The sequence below is a fragment of the Tasmannia lanceolata genome, unplaced genomic scaffold, assembly GCF_043159265.1.
Source record: "Tasmannia lanceolata isolate RefF3 unplaced genomic scaffold, GAP_Taslan_0.1 ptg000002l, whole genome shotgun sequence".
NCBI lineage: Eukaryota > Viridiplantae > Streptophyta > Magnoliopsida > Canellales > Winteraceae > Tasmannia > Tasmannia lanceolata.
Window position 1 is genome coordinate 28,667,585 of NW_027518679.1, and position 21,855 is coordinate 28,689,439.

A 21,855-nucleotide genomic window follows, 5' to 3' on the forward strand; every position below is an offset into this window, starting at 1 on the left:
TGGGTAATGAAGACAACGCTTTAAAAAATGACACTTACTTGGCCACTGAGGACTCCTCTCAGGTTCCACAAGGTTTCGAGATCCTCGGCCAAAACTTTTACCCCGTCAATGGTCATGAGAATACGACTGCAAAATTATACAAAGGTTAGAGGAAGCAAGTATCTAACTTTGAATAATGGTTAATAGGAAACACATCTACTTGCCTTTGGTCCTGTTTTCTCAACTTTTCAATGAGATCAGTTCACCTACCCTTCCCCCCGTCCTCTCCCAACTCCCCATCCTTGTTCTTCACCTCATCTTTCTTCTCCACTAGATCTTTCTTCCTCTGTGTTACTTTCTTCGTCGTCCCCTCACTTTTTTTTCTTTATCAATGGGGGTGCTGCATAGGGGCTTTCCCTGGCGTAGCTTGGTTTCATATCCCTTCCATCGGTTTTCACTCCCCTCTCAATGCTCCCTATTCCTATTCCTTCGCTTTTGCTGTCCCCCATCGCCAATTTTCCCTTCCTCTTCTTTTTAACCTCAAGGCCTTCATCCTTGTAGAATCTTCCTCCTCTCTTCTTTTTTCTCCATCTTTTCTCAACTCTTCCTTCTCCATTTCATCTTGCTCATCCTCGTCTCTTCTCATCGCTTCCCACTCCTTTTATAAAAATTCCCTCTCAGCTGCAATCTCCATGCTCTCTATTCTTAACTTCTCCTTCCCATCCTCAATCTCCACCCTCACTCTTCTTAACCTCTCATTATCCTCTTCATTCTATACCCTCTTTTTTTTATAATCTCCCATGCCTCTCCTATCTTCTCCCACTCTCTTTTGATCCTCCCATCCTCAATGCCCTCCTCACCACCCTCCTCAACTACGGTGTCCCTTCCTTCAACCACAGGTGTTCCGATCAATGCTGGGATTGTAGGGGACTGCCCTAATGGTTATACCTGGCCAATGACTCATGCTTCCTCGGGTTCCAAATATACGATTAAGGGATACAACACACAAAATTTGTAAACATTACCAAGTGAAATAAACCATAATATAAAAGAGCTCTATCGCGATACCTGATCGGGAATGTACCGTAGTTCGTCCTCTCGTGGCGTCAATGTGACCACCACCTAATGATTCAATAAAGTTGTTAGATCAGAAGATATTAGAGTTTATCTAATACTGTATCTAGTAGATAGGGTCACACCTCAGATTTGTCTATCTTCCCATGCTTAATCACATAATACTTCCTCGATTCATTTCCTTTCCAGTTCCACTTCAGAAGATGTGGACGGGCATCATGATTTTTTGGTATCCACAACTTCGTATGCTCAAAAGTCACACCTGCACAGAGAAGACATAATTTGTTAATAGTTTATTAATAATAAGATAAATAACAAAGGCTACCTATAATGCGAGAGAGCAACCACCAAGATATTTACCTCTTACCACGCTTACGTTGTTTAAATATTCGACTAACCAATCATATATTACTTCCCCCAGTTGTAGTTGCACATATTTTCTAAATCATCGATATAGGGCCAGAACAACTGGTCGGCCCGATGTGCACTCTGAGTGAATAACATAGTAGCGAATAGGTGTAGCAGTACATATTTCACACACTTATCTATGAAGGGTTGGTCTTCTAGACCAACTAAAGCCTTGATTTCCTCTGCAAGTACAGATGCCATAATAGATCCTCTAGGAAATGGCCACCCAGGTAATAAAGGAGTGGGTTTACTCTTGTCCATCCATGCAACCCTCACCAAATTCATTTTTTCCCTCTAAGTGGAAGGCCTAAAGCTAATGCAACATTGCTGGTCCTAAATGGAACTGCGATACGCCTAGTGTGAATGTCTTCGTCACCGGAACCCACTTATTGTGTAGTGCTCTAATTAGAGGCTTATGGATGACAACCTCTTCTTGGGGATTCTCTTCTAGGCGGATGAAGTCCTTGAAAGGAGTCTTACCTATAGCATCATAATGGCAGTGTTAGAACTGTATACTCTGCATCTCCTTATTAAAGCACGATGGAGAACATCATACAGGGACATATGGAGCCTGTAAAATAAAATAAATAATCAGACCTTGCACTTTTATCAAGTTACTAAGATTAAAACGGTAAAGATCAAATACACTTACATTTATCTTCTTCATTTTCCTCCTCTCACCTTTTACTTTGGTTTTCATCTTCTCACCTTTCACTTGGATTATCCCCTTCTCATCTCTCATTTTCATTTTCGCCTTCTCACCTTTCAGTTTGATTTCTCCCTTCTCACCTTTCAGTTTCATTTTTCCCTTCTCACCTTTGATTTTCAACTCCTCCTTTAAACCCATTGCGAGCTTCCTATTAGACTTTCGAGTCTGAGTCCCCTTTGCCTATTAATATAATTAGAGAATAAAAGAGCATTCTATTGACTAACAATCTAAAATGACAACAAAAAGAGTACACTTACACGCGTCTTCATTGCAGACTCTACCTTTTTCCCAATCCAACTATATATATTATCACTGTGACAAAACAAATGGAACATAATTAATTGTAATCCCATGTTTCTTTAAATGGGGTTCAGAACTCCAAAATGTGATTCTCAAGTGTAGAAAAGAGACAAATAATTAGTATCTGAAGTAGGATCCAAAAGGGGGATTGTCAACAATTTAGAAATGACTTATCGATCCTTAGAAAGAAGGTTTTCAACTCTCTATAAAAAGAGTTATCAACAATCTGGAGAGGGGTTACCAACATTACTAAGGGGGGTGATCAAGTCTCTCATGGAGGGTATCAAGTATCACCCAGCATGTTATCACAGTTTTCATAACACTGAATGGGGTTTCAAACACAACACTCCACATTGGGTTATCACAGCTACCTAGAGGGGGTTACCATCACTGTAAGTGTGGCTTATCAACTACCTAGAGGGTTCTCAACACTGGAAATGTGGGATTATCAATCTCAAAAGGGGGTTCTCAACACTGAAAATGTGTGGCTTATCAAATACCTAGAGGGTTCTCAACAATGGAAATGAGGGATTATCAATATCAAAAGGGGGTTCTCAACTCTGAAAATGGTGGATTATCAACGACTTAGAGGGGGTTCTCAACACTGAAAATGGGGGATTATCAACTACCTAGAGGGGGTTATCAACACTGGAAATGGGGGATTATCAACTACCTAGAGGGGGTTATCAACATTAGAAATGGGGGATTATCATTCTCAAAAGGGGGTTCTCAACACTGAAAATGGGGGATTGTCAACTACCTAGAAGGGGTTATCAACACTGGAAATGGGGGATTATCAACCTCAAAAGGGGGTTGTTAACACTGAAAATGGGGGATTATCAACTACCTAGAGGGGGGTTCTCAACAATGGAAATGTGGGATTATCAATCTCAAAAGGGGGTTCTCAACACTGGAAATGGGGGATTATCAATCTCAGAAGGGGGTTCTCAACACTGGAAATGGGGGATTATCAATCTCAAAAGGGGGTTCTCAACACTGGAAATGGGGGATTATCAATCTCAGAAGGGGGTTCTCAACACTGGAAATGGGGGATTATCAATCTACCTAGAGGGAGTTCACAACACTGGAAATGGGGGATTATCAATCTCAAAAGAGGATTCCCAACACTGGAAATGGGGGATTATCAGTTTAAAAAAGGGGGTTCTCAACACTAGAAATGAGGGATTATGAACTGCCTAGAGGGGGTTCTCAACATTGGAAATGGGAGATTATCAATCTCAAGAGGGGGTTGTCAACAGTGAAAATGGAGTTCTCAACAATAGAAGTGGGGGATTATCAATCTCAAAAGGGTTCTTAACACTGGAAATGGGAGATTATTAAAAGGGGGTTCTCCACAATGAAAATGAAAATGAAACCCTAGATGTATAAAGGCTTCCCAACAGTGAAAATGAAACAATAAATCACAAATGTAACTTAATAGAAGGAAAATAAAAGAAAAAAAATGAAAAATGAAACCCTAGATGTAAAGGCTTCTCAACAGTGAAAATCAAACAAAAGATCTAACAGATAACTTAATAGAAGGAAAATAAAAGTAAAAGTAAAAATCGAAACATGACACCCTACCATACCTGAGACGATGGGGACACGCTGGAAAAAATGACGACCTCGCTGGAATACAATCGATGCAGGATAAAAGAGGTGTGGATTAGCGCAGGAAACCGCCCCACACCAGAGAAAATGGGTTAAGATTCACGTCGGAGAAGATAGGTTGCAGGTGGTTAAAAATGAAAAAAAGGGAAAAGTAAAAGTGAAAAAGAAAAGCTTCTCAACAGTTAAAAATGAAGAAAAATTAAAATGATGGGTTTTTTTGCCCTGAGGGGTATATAGGTAAAAGGCCATGTCCGAAAAAGGTGTTTTGACCTCCGTTCACAAGGTTTCAAAAGGGTGTCATCCATCCACAATTTTGTCATTTTGATGTCACCAATTGACAATTTTCCGTTCAATAAAGAGAGCTTAATTGGAGAATTCCTATGGGTCTGTTTTGACTTTTGACTATTGAATTTTGATGCACAAAAAGTGGGAAAGTAGAAGCACACACTCATAAATTCGCCCGCCTGCTCGTTCTCATTCGCCCCCCTCTGACCTCTTTCTCTAGTCCATCCTATAGGGCACTCCGTTCGAAGACCCAAACCGTTAATTTGTTGAGGTCCAACGTAAATAGGCATTCTCTGAAAGCTGATCCTAACCCTCCGATTTGTTGGGGTCCAATGTAAATAGGCATTCTCTGAAAGCTGAGGATCATCTAATAAAGATGATTTTGGGGGCACAACCTATTTTACATTGAGGCCAAACGGCTGAATAGTTTAGATCTTTGTACAAGGTAGGCTGCAATGTATTTAAAAAAAAAGTATGTGGACTTACTACTTGAGCTATAATATCTCCTCTTTTATCTCAATCGCAATGTTTTTTTTTTCAACTTCTCCTACCAGAAAAAGCCCTACAAAGATTATGGCACCTATGTGTAGGTGAACGCATTTTTTTAAAATTACACAGGAGCCCGCGTTGTTCGAAGATCCAAACCCTTCATTTGTTAGGCCCCAATGCAAATAGATGGGTCCAGAAATCATCCCCATAGGATGATACTAACCCTTTAATATGTAGACAAACTACACCATATAGTTAGGATCATCCTATGGAGATGATTTCCAGGTTACAACTACAACCTACTTAGGTCCGGGGTCAATCCCTCTCTCTGTTGTACACTTGATAGTAGACATGTGGGCTATATAGTATCTTTCTAATGTGTGAAGGATCCACTAGTCCAATGGATCATATTTCCTACTTTGAATGCAGCCCTTAACTGTCTCCATCTTCTGACTTCTTATCATAAATAAATGGTAAGTTGCCCTTAAAGGGAATGCTAAACATGTGCTTGTAGGATCCACTAGTCACATGGATCAGAGTCCCAAATCTCCCTTGGAAAACCATGTACAAACCAATGTACTATAACTACCTTAGGACCATGTGCTTGGTTTAGTAACATGGCCCACTTATTATATCTACCTTAATAGTAGTATGTGCTTGGTATGTCTGTGAGGTATGTCTAGGGGTGCAACTCGGGCGGGCCCAACCTGAACCCGTCGGGTTCAACCCGAGAAAATTGCCGGGTTGGGTTGGCTTCCACTCGGGTTGGGTTCTGGTTCGGGTTGGGTTTTCTCAACCCGAGTTGAGTTCGGGTCGGGTTCAGGTTGAGGGCTTGGGCAACCCGACCCGAGTGCAACCGGACTTTTTTATTATTATTTTAATTTTTTAAGCTAAAAATCTCTAGTAGGGTCGGGTTGGGTCGGGTTTGGGTTAGCTAAAAGGGTAACTCAGGTCGGGTCGGGTTGACCAAATGGTTGCTCGAGTCGGGTTAGGGTTGGCATCAACCGGAACTCAACCCGCTTGAGTTGCACCTCATTTGTCCTGGCTAGTTGAACTTGGCTCCTGAAGTTTTTCAAAAGGCAATTATTCATTCGGTTTCTGACCATTGTCCCCTTCTCTTGGATCCTAGATTGGAATCCTGGGGATCCCCTCCTTTTAGGTTTGAGATTGCGTGGCTTCAGATCCCGCATATGGAGATCAGATTGGGAGATTGGTGGGAATCTCACTTGGTTGAGGGTTCGGCAGATGTGGTTATTGGGAAGAAACTTAGATATGTTAAGAAGAAGCTGAAGGAATGGGTGGCAGAGAGGAGATTAGCTGACTCAGATAGAAAGGTATGGCTGGAAAATAGAATTGAAGAGATAATAATGTTGGAGGGTTTGGGAGATAATAACTTGAGGGAGGAATTTGGGAGAGTTAAAGAAGAACATAAAGGGGTGGTGCTCCATGAAGAAATTACTTGGAGGCAGAAATCAAGAGTGAAATCGTTAAAGGAGGGGGATAAAAATACGGCTTATTTCCATGCAATGGCCAGTGCCAGAAGAAGGAGAAACAGGATTGAGTCATTGATGAATAATGGAGTTAGAGTGTTGGGGAAGGAAGAAGTTACTAATGTGATCCAAAATTTTTATATATCCATGTATTTGACCTGTATTTGTCTGATGGCACTACTGGACCACTTTCTGAGGATTTGGTGTTTAGTGAATTGAGTTTGAGCCAACGAATGGCTCTGGAGTATCCATTCGAGGAGGAGGAGATTAGAAAATGGGTTTTTTTCCTGTGTGGAGATAAGGCCCCTGGTCTTGATGGTTTCTGTCTTGCATTCTTTCAGTCTTGTTTGGGGTACGTGAAAGGGGACATTATTAGATTTTTTGAAGAATTCTATGATGGTTTGGTGTTGGACGAAGGGACCGAGGCAACGTTTATTACCCTTATCCCAAAAATTGCTGGTGCATCTAAAATATCTGAATACCGCCCTATAAGCCTAGTTGGATGCTTGTACAAATTGCTGGCAAAAGTGTTAGTGGAGCGTATAGAGGTGGTACTTCCATATATTATATCTGGTTGCCATATTGCTTTTGTTGCCAAGAGGCAGATTTTAGATTGTTCTCTTGTAGCCAATGAGGCTATTGATTCATATGTTAAGCTTGGCATGGGAGGAATATTGTACAAGCTGGATGCCTGGATATGGAAAAGACTTATGATAGGGTGGAATGTGATTGCTTGGATTACTTGCTTGGTATAATGTGGTTTGGTAGTAGATGGAGAGGTTGGGTTAGGGGTTGTGTCTTGTCGGCTTGGTTCTCAGTTCTGATTAATGGGTCCCCAAAAGGATTCTTTAAATCATCCCGTGGTCTTAGACAGGGGATCCATTATCCCCTTTTTTGTTTCTTTAGTGGCCGAGACTCTTAGTAGGTTGATGTCTAAAGGGTTTATTTAATGGATTCAATATTGGAAGTGAGAAGGTAGTGGTGTCACATCTTCAATTTGCTGATGATACTCTTCTGTCTTGTGAGCCGGATAGGAGTCAAGTGTTGAATTTGAAATCCACTTTGAGATGTTATGAGCTAATTACTGGACAGAGATCCAATTTTCACAAGTCTGGAATGTATGCTTTAAACATTCCGTAGGGTAATGCTATTAGATTGGAAAAAATTCTGGAATGTCGGTTGGATAATTTACCATCCTCATATTTGGGTCTTCCGTTGGGGGTTAGTAGACCGAACAAATTTTTATGGGAACCAATTGTTGAAAGAATTGAAAGAAGGTTGCACACGTGGAAAAGGAATATGGTTTCTAGAGGGGGGAAGGCTTGCGTTGGTCAAGGTGGTGTTGACCAATATCCCCAACTATTTTTTATCCCTGTTCAAGTGCCCAATTAGTGTAGCATTGAGGATTGAACAAATTCAATGAAGATTTTTATGGGGAGGAAATGATGAGAAAAAGGTATTACGTTAGAGGGTTGGAATAAAGTTTGCCTACGCATTAAAAATGGTGGTTTAGGCATTAGGAGAGTTAAAGAATTTAATCATGCTCTGTTGGGTAAATGGTTATGGAGATTTGGCGATGAATGCTCTCAATTGTGGGTTAGAGTTTTTGGGAGTAAATATGGTTGGTTACCGAGGTTTTGGGAATCAGGTGATTGCTTTAAGAAACAAGGTTTGACAGTGTGAGGGGATATTTTGAAAATGGCTCATTTTTTTAACTTGAACATTAGGTTTAGAGTCTATTCGGGGGATAGAATAAAATTTTGGAATGATGTGTGGTGTGCGGAGAAGCCTCTTATGGATTTATTCCCTATATATAGTTACTTCCGTTAAATAGGCTTTTGTGGGGGATTGTCTTACCCTTATTGGGGGTGTACTTGTTTGGACACCGGTTTTCAGGAGGAATTTCTTTGATAGGGAGTTAGAGTCGGCATCCCATTTTCTTGAGCTTCTTGATGGGTGTTACATTAAGAGGAACGGTTTGGATAAAAGAATATGGACCGCGGAATCTTCGGGCATCTTCTTTATCAATTCTTTTTATTTGATCTTAATGCCTAATGGTGTATCCTCCATCTCATCCAAGGTATGAAAATTTCAATGACCACCTAGAGTTTGTTTCTTCGGGTGGGCAGTATGTTGCGATCGGATTCAAACGGTAAACTTTCTACGAAAGCGTGATATGTTGCTTATTGACCATTGTCCTCTATGCTTGGAAGATGGGGAATCCGTCGATCATCTTTTCATGCATTGCTCATTCACGTGTCAGATATGTGCTTTCCTATTTATGAGGTTTGGGATTGCTTGGGTGTTTCTATTATCTATTCCAGGTTTGCTGCAACAATGGAGTTTTGTGCCATGGAGTAAGAAAGGAACGATTTTGTGGAATATATGCTTGCTTGCGACATGGTGGGTGATTTGGAAAGAGAGAAATTCTAGAGTTTTTGAAGGGATTGCCAAATCGCCTCTTTGGCTTTACGTGAGAATTATTGCACTATCGATATCTTGGGTGAAATGTCTTCCGTCCTTCCGCTTTGTATCGACATTTGATCTATGGGAGGGATGGAGGGTAGTTTGCTTCAGTAGAGAAAATCGGCCTCGGATTATTCAGCGTTGGGAGGCTCCTCCTTTTGGGAAGTGTAAATTGAATTTTGAATATGGTTCGAGTTTTGGATTGAGGGACCGGCGTTCCTCTCCAACCCTTATTCATTCTATAGGGCGAGTCCCTAAAGGGACTAGCAGTCGAGTAACAAGCTCGATCTGGACTGGGGTTGGAGGTTTGTTCCGTAATGACAGTGGTGAAGTTGTGTGGGCCTATTCCGGCCCTTTGGGGATATCATGGTATCAAGAGATGGCGGCATATCATGGTATCAAGAGATTAGATAGAGAGTGCTTGGATAATACCATTGTGAAGGGTGATTCACTCAATGTGATTCTTTGGTTGAAAAGAGTGGTGACGCCTCCTTGGAGATTTTTATCATTTTTTGATGAAATTGAGGATCTAATCTCTGGTTCGTCTATTGCCTTCGATCATGTACGGAGGATTTCTAATGGGGAGGCGGATGGGTTGGCTAGAATTGGAGTTGGTCGTATGAAGTTGGAGTGGTTTGATATTCTCCCTCCGTAGTTTATTCAGTATTTTTTTATTTTTTGCTTTTTTTGTATCTTTCTTTCCTTTTCATTCTCTGTTCATTTGGGTGTGGTCCATCTCGGTGCCCGCCTTTTTTATATTATATCTTTGCCATTTCAAAAAAAAAAAAAAACAAAGGCAGTACGTGCTTGGTAAGTGATATATTCAAATATTTCATTTCCCTATATGCATGTAGTGAATGATTGAATCTCACTAATATAGTGTTTTAGTTCTAGAAGAGCAAGTAACCCAAACATCCTTTGTCCACACACGTTTTTATAGTACTGTCAGTATAGACATGTTTTTATACATGCGTGCATGTGTCTTGTCATTTAGTATTTAATTCTCTCTACGAGCTCTTTTGGGAACCGTAATAACCTTTAAAAATTAAATAATAAAAGAATATGTTCCTATCTAACGGAACGCTATTGGATCAAATGAGAAAGGCATTGTTGAGAAAGAGATGGCTTTTCCGACAAGATACATGAGCGCATGTATCAAAACATGTTTGTGCTGAAATCATTTCCTTATCTTAATAATTTAATATTAAAAATCACAACATTTATGGTGAGTAACATAATTTAGATAAAAGTGAAAAATACAAATTTTAAAGAAATTTATAGTAAACGTTTCTGTTATCATTTCGTCTAGATGCAACTCGGGTCGATTTTTGGCAATTTTGGTTGAGCTTTTACCATAAAACTGAGTCTGGTTTGGGTTGATTCCAATTGATTTTGGGAAATGTTATCTGCACTACTGTATTTTGATGAGGGCACTCTTCTGTTTCTTAAAAGTACGATATGACCCCCCACCATAGGATGATCCAAACCGTCCATGAGATGGGCCACACCCTAAATAGGTTGTGCCTCAAAAATCATTTCCATAGGTTGATCCTAACCCTCCGATCTATATAGGGTTAGGATCAACCCTCTAACGTTAGGATCAGCCTATAAAAATGGATTTTGTGGCACAACTTATTTAGGCTGTGGCCCATCTCATGGACGGTTTGGATCATCCTATGGTGGGGCCATACCGTACTTTTGAGAAAAAGAGGAGTGCCCTCATCAAAATACAGTAGTGCAGATAACATTTCCCTTTATTTTTAGCAAAATCTCAATTCAACCCAACCCAAATTGCAACCGTTTCTACGCAAATTGCAACCGTTTCTACCAAGAAAGACGGGATTTTTTTTGAGAGCTTTTTGGGAACTGTAATAACCATTTGACATCTTTAAATACTAAAAGACCAAATACGTCAGTGAAAATAGCAAATTAAACATGGTTGTGCTTGTATCATTCCCCTTTCTTTTTCTTTTTTGTTTATCTACATTGCATCAATCCAACACACTACACTAAATACACACTTGGACCCAGACTTATATAGGTCATACCTCGAAAAATCTTCTAAAACATGCTTTTAACTCTATGATCTTAGAAGGTTAAAATGGATTACTCTTAGACAATTTAAATGATAGAGGGTCAGGAAGATCCTATGGAGAAGATTTTCAGGGCATGACCTATCTACGCCAACAAATGAATGGTTTGGATCACCCAATAAAGTGGGTCCAACCATAGTTAGCAAAAGGTGATATAGTAAGAAAACAAGGTGGGAAAATTCGAGTTTAATACGGTATTGGGTAAAAATGGTAAAACAATGGTCAAATGAATAAAAATATGAAAAAAGTATTTAATACGTTTAAAATTTTATCATCTATATATATATATATATATATAAGTAAAGCTGAATGTGGGAAGCTGAGGGTGCGCCACGTTTCACCCCCACTACATTCCGAAATTTAATAACGCATTAAGGGGATGTGGCATACTGTTTCACACGTCTCTCAAAACGCATTTAAATGCATTTATCTGCCTTAAATCTTATTAATTCTAGAGATTACAGAAGGATTTGCAATCTTCCCTAAATAATTGCTATATTTATTAAATCTTTTCATATTCCCATAATCCTTATCTCTTCCTAAATAGTCTCTCATTCTTTGAATGTTTTAGAAACTGGCACCATTCCACTCTCTCTCTCTCTCTCTCTCAAGTTTGCTCATATAAAACTCTAAAAACAAGTTCATATTTCCCTATTTTTTTTTCACGAGGAAGAGGGTCTGATGATCGGTTTCCTTTTAACTTCCCAAGTAAAGCTGAATGTGGGATGACGTGGTAGTGCCACGTGTCCCCTCTCTATACACGGAACTCTTGTGTATAGCTCCTCTCAAGAGAAAGAAAAATATACACCACAATTCTGTGTATCCCCTCCTATACACGCAGCACTCTTTCTATACCGAAAAAACTTTTTAGCATACATTCGTTTCAGATTTTTTGTGCATTAATTTGGGGATAGACCATTTTATCTTTTTCTATTTTTTTTTTAAACTACCAGCTAAGGAAATGATTTTTTTTTAAAATTAAGCTGAGAGAGAATAATCTATTATTTGCTCTCTTTTTTTTATGGATTTGTAGACTTTCTAAATTTTAGTTAGATGTAGAGATTGGGTTCTCCTTAATATATTGTAGAATTCGTATGCAATTTGGAAATTTTTATTTTTGCATATTATTTTTAGGGAAAATTATTAAAAAAATGCAAAGTTTATGCTAAATTGTGAACAAAGGGTGGACATTTCAAATCTATAAAAATGGCTGTACGAAAATAGACCATTTAGGACGAAAATACCCCCCCCCCCCTTTGCTTTTTCCCACCAACTATGTAGGCTCTAATCCCTAAGCTATTTCACCTACCACCTTTTTTTTTTCTTTCTTCTTCCCCAAGCAAGTTCCAACGTGAGAAACAGCCATTGCCAACGTAAAAACCAGCCATTGTTCTTTGGAAAAAAAATGGGAAATGTTATCCGCACTACCGTATTTTGATGAGGACACTCCTCACTTTATTAAAAGTACTGTATGGCCCGCACCATGGGATGATCCTAACCCTCTAACATTCAGATCGGAGGGTTATGATCAACCTATGGAAATGATTTTTGGGGCACAACCTATTTAGGCTGTGGCCCATCTAATGGACGGTTTGGATCATCCTATGTGGGGGCCATACTGTACTTTTAATTAAGTGAGGAGTGCCCTCATCAAAATACAGTAGTGTGGACAACATTTCCCAAAACAAATACCATTACTTACTAAACTACTTGGGTGATAAACATAGCTTCAAGTATGTCTAAATTATGGTTCCAAGAGTGGTACTTGTGATGAGGACATTCTAATAGTATGAAATTGGTTTTGAAACTGATCATGAGTGTTTTAAACCTTTGGAACCATTACATAGGCCCCGAAACCACTAGGGGACCATATTATAGTTGTTCCGAGGTGTTAAGTGGTCCGAAGAGTCTAAATTATGGTTTCAAGAGTGCTACTTGTGATTGGGACATTACAATAGTATGAAATTGGTTTTAAAACTGATCCTGAGTGTTATAAATATTTTGAAAAAATTACATAGTCTCCGGAACCACTTGGGAACCATATTATAGTTGTTCCAAGGTGTTACGTGGTTCCAAGAGTCTAAATTATGGTTCCAAGAGTGGTACTTGTGATGGGGACATTTTAATAGTATGAAATTGGTTTTGAAACTGATCATGAGTGTTTTAAACCTTTTGGAACTATTACATAGGTTTCGGAACCACTTGGGAACCATATTATAGTTGTTCCGAGGTGTTAAGTGGTTCCAAGAGTCTAAATGATGGTTCCAAGAGTGCTACTTGTGATTGGGACATTCTAATAGTATTTTGAAACTGATCATGAGTGTTTTCAACCTTTTGGAATCATTACATAGGCTCCGGAACCACTTGAGAACTATATTATAGTTGTTCCGAGGTGTTAAGTGGTTTCAAGAGTCTAAATGATGGTTCCAAGAGTGCTACTTGTGATTGGGACATTCTAATAGTATTTTGAAACTGATCATGAGTGTTTTCAACCTTTTGGAATCATTACATAGGCTCCGGAACCACTTGAGAACTATATTGTAGTTGTTCCGAGGTGTTAAGTGGTTTCAAGAGTCTAAATGATGGTTCCAAGAGTGCTACTTGTGATTGGGACATTGTAATAGTATTTTGAAACTGATCATGTGTGTTTTAAACCTTTTGGAACAATTACATAGGCTCCGAAACCAATTGGAAACCATATTATAATTGTTCCGAGGTGTTAAGTGATTCTAAGAGTCTAAATGATGGTTCCAAGAGTATTACTTGTGATTGGGACATTCTAATAGTATTTTAAAACTGATCATGAGTGTTTTAAACCTTTTGGAACCATTACATAGGCTTCAGAACCACTTGGGAACCATATTATAGTTTTTCCGAGGTGTTAAGTGGTTCCATGAGTGGTTCCGAGGTATAAAATGTGGTTCCGTAGTGGTTCCGGGGTATAAAATGTGGTTCCCTAGTGGTTCCGAGGTACACAGTGGGCCCACATTGTTTGGATCATCCAAGGCGTTCATTTGATGGGCCCTCACATATATAGGGTGTGCCGAAAAATCAGCTCCATCGGATCATCCTAACCCTTCAAAATGTGGTATAAAATGTGTGGTTCCCTAGTGGTTCCGAGGTACACAGTGGGCCCACATTGTTTGGATCATCCAAGGCGTTCATTTGATGGGCCCTCACATATATAGGGTGTGCCGAAAAAATAAGCTCCATCGGATCATCCTAACTCTTCAATCTGAGGACGTACCATCGGCTGCTAGCCCTACTCGAAAGTCCGAACAAATTTTCGGACTTCCGAATTGAGTCCGGTACAATGCCCATTCTACTGGACTACATTTGGAAGTCCGAAACTTTTTTCGGACTTCCGAGTCGAACTTTCAACCACATTTTCGGACTTCCGAATGGAGTCCAGTAGAATGGGCATTCTATATATGTGAGGGCCCATCAAATAAACGCTTTGGATGATCCAAACAATGTGGGCCCACTGTGATTTTGGTAGTGTTTGGATTCGGGTATGGGGTTTCGAGGGTTGTATGGGGTCTTCATTAGCATTGACAGTGTTTCAAAAGAGGGGGCCTACCTTATACAAATTGAACCACAGGGGGTTTACTTGTAACTTTTTAAACATTAGGGGTTAAGTTGGATGTGTACAGTCCTTGTACAAAATGGAGGGTTAGGATCTTCATATGGAGATATGCAGGTACATCCTATATAGTATATACGTCATGGTCCAACAAATGAACGGTTTGGATCATCCTTTGAAGTGAGCCCCACTGTTTGCAGCATATAAAATTCCTGCAGAAAGAGAGATGGGTAAAAAGAAGGTTTTTAAAAGACAAGGGTATTCTTGTCATTTTCCGTCCCTGACAAGACCCGACAGGAGAGAGATGGGTAAAAAGATGGTTTTTAAAAGAGAAGGATATTCTTGTCATTTCCCGTCCCTGACAAGACTTGACAGCCCTCTTTTATTGTTTTGAAATGTCTACCTTCATTGACAATGTAACAAAAACTTTGCATTTTTTAATAATTTTTCCTTATTTTTATTTTAATATCACTCTCTCATGGGCCCCACGGGAGTTTTTAAATCCTCTCATACTGTGGTTTCGTGATTCTTCTACTCATGCAATGGTTTGTGCTATTGTTGGGACTGATTCAGCATCACCTATTTATTTAAATTTTTTTTTTAATCTTTTCTTCTAATTAAATTATAAGGTTTTCCAAACCTTAAGACATCATTTATCATGAAAATATCATTATGGCTTAAAGAATATAAAGGACACTTGAAGCATCTACTAACCAATGAAGGATGCTGGTGCTAATTGTGCTTCTCAAGGACAGATTACAAGAGCCTACATCTTATGTCTCGAGTAATGTAAAATATTAACAACGGTAACATTCAGTAGTCTCATCTCTAAAGAGGATACCCTTGAAATACTTATCAAAAAATCAAAATAGTAGCCTATTTGATATGGTTTTGAATTTTATTATATTATTAATATTATTTTTGAGTCTTCTTTATTATAAAACTTTCTTCATGGACTTCCTCAATCATATACATCAAATGTGTTAGATCCTCAATTGCATATAAAAGCTAAATATAATAATTAATACTTAGATCTAAAAAAAAATATACTTAGATTTCTTTAGGTTATTTTCAGGATGATCGCTCTTATATTACTTAAATGAATTTGATTTTCACAAGGGATTTATACAAATTTTACAATGACCTAATTAACAGTTAGATATTTGCTATACATAGCGAATTAGACGCATTTGCAAATATATATCTCTCACATTTTTTTAATTTGCAAATTAGAGAGTGAATTAGACAAATTTGTCATGTCGCCCAGGGCTGTTCAATCGGTTATAACCGAACCGATTTAAGCGAAATTAACCGAACCGAAATATTTCGGTTACTTAAAATTGCTAACCGAAACCGCAACCGAATTATGTACTAACCGAACCAAACCGAAACCGAAATATGATTTCGGTTGTTCGGTTAGTTCGGTTATAGCTGAATAGTGAAAACTTTATAGCCAATGGGTTAACACCAAACCGATTTAACCGATATGCTCCAATTTGCGAAGTTAAAAACCGAATTAACCGATTTAACCGAAACCAAACAATATGTTTTTGCATCCAAAACTGATTACTGGACTCAAAATTAAATGCAATTTTGAGTCTAATGAAGAGTTTTGGACTCTAAATCAATTCTCAAAATGGGAATGATAAATTTGCCCCCCTTTTATTGGCTGTGTTTTAAGTTTTAACAACTGGTAAACTATACTCCACAGGCCGCAGCTAGTAAAATAAAATTCAAGTCCATCCATAAATTCAAATTCAAGCTGTAGACCTGTAGTAGAGTAGAAGTTGGTACCAATCCCTTTAATTTCATGGAGTTTTGTATATACTACAAAGACCAAGATGCAAATGGCAATGCCATCATTTAGAAACACATATGCACATATTTTTAAAACATCATGATTCATGAAGAACAGAAAGACAACTCCCATATAAATCCCATATGAATTATAACTGATAAATTCCATATCCCACCTGGCAACCATTTATGCATTAGAAAAACTGACAGCTTCCATATAAATGTAGAAATATCAACAAATGAACAAATTTCCTTATCAACAATCAACAGAGATATCCCTTCAATTTAAGCTGAGAATCACTAATGGGTTCTGATCATTTGCATCATATTTTCAATAGAAACAAAATGAAAATCAGAAAATGAAGCATCAAACATGGGTTCTTATCATTCCCATCATATTTTCAGCAGACATGGCCCATGGGTTATGATTTCTGAACTTCTGAAATCTAATCATTCACATCACATTCTCAAAATTTCAACAGAATAATGGCTAATGAGGTTGTGGCCAGGCTTGTGAGGTTTCTACATATAAAGTTACAAACCAATCACCATCAAAAGAGGTTGAGCATCAGAAATCAAAATGAAACATGTGCTCTGCATAGTGCATACCACAATTAGTATGTGATCCATATATTTGTGTGTGTGTGTGTGCAAAAACAAACAGTCAAATAGAATATGTTGAGCAGTTGAGTTGTTGAGAAACATAACAGAACATAAGAAACTAAGAAGCCCAGATTTGAAATTTTGGATTCTATCCTTTTGTGGAACACTCCTTCGACGACTAGACAAATCTGGATTCTATCCTTTTGCTTCGAACGATCCTGAAATAGAAATGCAGATAATGAATAATCATATGGTAACATGGTTGACAGGTTGTTAGATTCTCTCATTGATAGAACCATAAATGAAGAAACCAACTAAATAAGAAGTAACTGATTAACAACTAACATAGAGTTTTACAAAGAAGATGAAACCTTTCAAAAGGGAACTCCACAAACTTGAAACGTCATTCTTTCACTCTTTAAGGATCTATAATTGAAGGAGATTCTCCAATAGTTACACTTGAAAATTCTGCAAATAACAATACAAATATGAAAATTATCAAGTTCCAGGTGAGGAAAAATAGAAACAACAACACACTTAAAAATTTAACAATCAAAATATACAAAGCTTACCATTTTCAAAAGTTTCAAGTTCCTCTAATGCTTCTTCGACATTAATCGGCATTGACGAGGACCGAAGCCAATCTTGAGTACATACAAGAGCTTGTACTATCTTCGGAGTCAAAGAGCTCCGAAATGCATCAAGAACACGTCCCCCCGTGCTAAATGCGGACTCTGAAGCAACGGTCGATTTAGGAACCGCCAAGACACTCCGAGCCATTTCCGACAATATAGGAAATCTAGGACTATGTAGTTTCCACCATGCTAAAATATCAAACTTGTCACTATCGTCTTCGACATCTTCACTCAAATATCTATCTAACTGTGATTTGTTATCCCCGCCTCCGGATTCGATCCTATGCTTCTTATACTTTTCCGTTAGCATCTTCCTCACATGTTGTTTCGGTTCTTGGGGTTGTGACTTTTGAGAATTCTCACTTGAACTTGAATCCCCCAAGTGAACTAGTTGATTGCCATGAGTTGTGTTGCTTGTGTTCTTATTGTTTAACTCATTATACATTTCAAATGTGGCATCAAACACTTTTGCCCCCAACTCCTTACCTTTTTCATCTCCATAAATATCAATGAGAGCAAACTTCAGAAAATCCAACTTGTTTCGTGGGTCAAGAACAACCGCAATATAGATTAACTTGTTCATCTTCTCAATATCGCCCCAATACTTCTCATACTTTCTTTCATTCTCCTCGCCATCATTACCAACTTAAAATCATCACTCTCACTCCATTGTTGCAAAAGGCCTTGAACTTCACTAGTTTCATGAAATGGAGAGTTAGATGTAACATACAATGAGCCTGAAACTCGTATGGTAAGGTCATAGAAGTTTTGAAGCAATGTCGCCATCCTCCTAACCGCTTCCCAATCTTCACGGTCGGGCTTCCTAATCCCATTCAAATCTCCCGAATCAAGTTCACTACTAAAATAAGGATCTTGATCGTCAAACAGCTCAAATGCCTTATCAAATTTTTCCGCTACATTTAGCATCAAATAAGTTGAGTTCCATCTTGTAGAAACATCCAGACACAACGAACTCTTGCTTTGAATTATTTCAAACTCAACACACTCTTTGAAGAGCTTCAACCTAGCCGGAGAACCCCTCACATATCTAACCGCCGCCCGAACACGGTCAACTGAAATTCCCACCTCTTTTAAGCCATCACACACAACTAGATTGATTATGTGTGCAATGCACCTCATATGAAGGTATTTGCCTTGCAAAACACTAGTCCCCCAATTGTTTACTCTTCTCTTCAAGTATCCCACGGCAACGTCATTTGAACTAGCATTGTCCACGGTAATGGTGAATACTTTATCAATTCCCCACTCAAGTAGACACTTCTCAACTGCTTTACTAATTGCTTCACCTTTGTGACTAGAAATTTGACAAAAATTGATTATTTTTTTGTGCAATTTCCAATCATTGTCTATATAATGAGCAGTGAGACACATGTAGTTAATTCTTTGTAATGAAGACCATGTGTCTGTGGTGAGACAAACTCTTTGACTTGATTGTTTAAAAATCTTTTTCATCTTCAACCTCTCATTTAAGAAGAACTGAAAGCAATCCCTTGTAATTGTTGAACGTGATGGAATACGGAATCGAGGACAAGCGACATACATCAAATCTCTAAACCTTCATTCTCCACAAATTTGAAAGAAAGGTCATCCACAATTATCATACGAGCTAAGGCATTTCTAATAGCCTCTTGATCAAACTTCCAGTTAGTAAGGGTGCCGCTACTGTCCCCCTCTTGACCCTTGATCGGTTGGTAATTCAACTGTGTCTGCTTTGTGTTTATATTGGGGGGGAATTTCTTGCATGAAGAAATGTGAGTCTTAAGTGCGGAAGTTTCATTTCTTCGTGGATCACTATGAAACTCCTTCTCACAGTACCTACACCTAGACTTGTGTTCACCCTCTCCATCAACAAATGTTATATAATGATCCCACACATCTGACCTTGGCTTCATGGTCTTTTTCTTATGTGAGGTTGCAATCATTTGACTTGATTCTATGGGGTTTGAAGATTGATCGCTAACATTAGGAGTAGAAGCTCCTTCTTGTGACATCTTAGCCCCTTAGGAGAAAAAGAAAAGCACACATTAAACCACCACTTCTCAATAACAATAAAAGACAGCAACACAAACCATTCAATACGATCAAGTACTCCAAAGTCCAAACCATTCAATCAATGTAAGTAGGAATTAGTATCCTACAACATTTAATCTAAAGAGACATATCATTTAATAAAGCAAGATTTTATATGGTGTAAGGCCTTACAACAATACGGTAGGGTTACCGCCCTTGATATTTGATCCAACAGCAGCTCACTTTTTTGAAGAGCTGCTGTTGGATCAAATGTCAAGGTTGGTACTTCCACCTTACAAAGAAAATAGCATTCTATGATAGAAAAGTAACATAAGATCAAAGAAGAAATTCTAATTAAGCAAAAAAAAAAAAAAATCAAAATATGACTTTCTATGAGAAAATGACCAAAAGATAAACAAGGAAACAAAAAAAACTAGCATTCTTTGATAAAAAAAATTCACATTAAAGGAAAAGAGCAAAAGAATGATAGAAAGAAACATAATATCAGAGAAGATGCCCAACTTGGATAAAAAAAAGTTAAAAACCAATATAAGATAAGGGCAGTGATATTTCCCCCCTTCTGATGGATATTCCCCTCCACCCTAACAGATATCTTAGAAAATGTACTCAAAAGAACAATTAAACAAACATTACATGACCAAAATTCTAAAGAGAAATCCATAACTGAGAAAGCTACAATGAAATCATTAACATCGGAATGAAAAATAAATGAAGAGAGACAACAGTTCTAATGAAAAACTGCAAATTGAGGAATGAAGGAAAGCATGAGCCACACTAATAAATAAATATTTGTCCTCCTAAAACATCATATACAAAATATATAATGGATTAGAACCTCATAAAATCAAAGAAAAAACAGTAGAGCATGCGAAGAAAAAAATCCTTTCAAAGGGAGAGGGGTGGAGGAAAAACCCCTATTGAATCTCTGTAAGAAGAAAAAAATGTTTAAAGGTAGTGATATTTTCCCCTTTTGAATCTTTTAACACCAAAACGCTTAAAAGTTAATGATTTATGTTAAAAGAGGGGAAAATATCCATCAGAGGGGGAAAAATATCACTACACTAAGATAAAAAACAGGGAAAGAAGAAAAATATTTTTCTTGGATGACATATTGACATGCAAAAATCAAGTAATGAAAACTCTTCAAATATCTGTAAGAAGAAAAAAAAAGTAACAAAAAAAGGAAAAAAAGGAAAAAGGAAAAGAACCCATACCTTACAACAAAGTAAAATGAAAATGATGGAGGCTTTGGCCGTGCTCTCCAAGTCTCCAACCTTTCTCAGTTTCTCAGACCAGAGAAAAGGAAAAGAACTCCCAAAAGAAAAACTGAAAGAGGGGAGAGAAATCAAATGATTCAAAACCCTAAAATGAAAATGATAAAGAAAGAAAAAAAGAAGAAGGGAGAGGATCTTAGACTTTTACCGCTAAGAGAAGAGATGGCCGGAGTTGGGAGGCAAAGCCGGCAAGCCGTGGAGAGAGAGAGAGAGAGAGAGAGAGAGAGAGAGAGAGAGAGAGAGAGAGAGAGAGAGAGAGAGAGAGAGATGGCTGGAGTTGGGAGGCGAAGCCGTGGAGGCGAGAGAGAGAGAGAGAGGCGTTGAGAGAAGAGATGGCCGGAGTTGGGAGGCGAGAGAGAGAGAGGCGGCAGAGACCAGAGAGAGAGAGAGAGAGAGATGAAAAGAAAAACCCTAGATTTTAGTTTAGTTTATAACGAAAGGCTTGTAACTTAATCACCCCGTCAGTTTTACTCGGGACAACCCCTGTCCCTACACAAGTTTAAAAAAAGGGCTGAATATACACATCCTTTTCAAAAATCAAGGGTTTTCATTATTCGGTTTTTGCATAATAAACCAAAAACCGATTTTTAAACCCATTTTTTGGTATGGATTCTGGGCTGTTCGGTTATTCGGTTAACCGAATAAACAATCGATGAAAACCGAAACCGAAACCGATAACCGAAATATATTATGAAACAAAACCGAAACCGAACCGAATTTATTTTTAACTGAACCGAAATAACCGACCAAATTCGGTTCGGTCGGTTATTTCGGTTATAACCGATTAATGCACACCCCTAATGTCGCCCATCAATCGAGAAAGGAAAAAAATTTCATGCCGCACACGGGTCTGCAACTAGTATATATATAAAGCTGAATGTGGTAAGCTGGGGTGGCACCATGTGGCACCCCACTGCATTCCGAAATTTAAAAACGCTTAAAGGGGATGTTGCACACCGTTTTACACGTTTGGAATTCCAAAAGTTCTTTCTAGAAAAACAAATCGT

General features: G+C 38.4%; 2 protein-coding genes across 2 annotated transcripts; both read right to left on the minus strand.

Moving 5' to 3' along the window:
• Positions 1-16,508: 16,508 nt before the first annotated feature.
• LOC143883616 (zinc finger BED domain-containing protein RICESLEEPER 2-like) lies at positions 16,509-19,099 on the minus strand. The gene is made up of 3 exons (XM_077386964.1): positions 17,460-19,099; positions 17,259-17,355; positions 16,509-17,105 (listed from the first exon to the last, which is right to left on the minus strand). Exons 1-2 carry the CDS (start codon positions 18,103-18,105, stop codon positions 17,306-17,308), a joined length of 696 nt encoding a protein of 231 aa, XP_077243079.1. The 5' UTR covers positions 18,106-19,099; the 3' UTR covers positions 16,509-17,105; positions 17,259-17,305.
• Positions 19,085-19,534, minus strand: LOC143890275 (uncharacterized). The gene has a single exon (XM_077394908.1). It carries the CDS (start codon positions 19,532-19,534, stop codon positions 19,085-19,087), a length of 450 nt encoding a protein of 149 aa, XP_077251023.1.
• Positions 19,535-21,855: the final 2,321 nt, after the last annotated feature.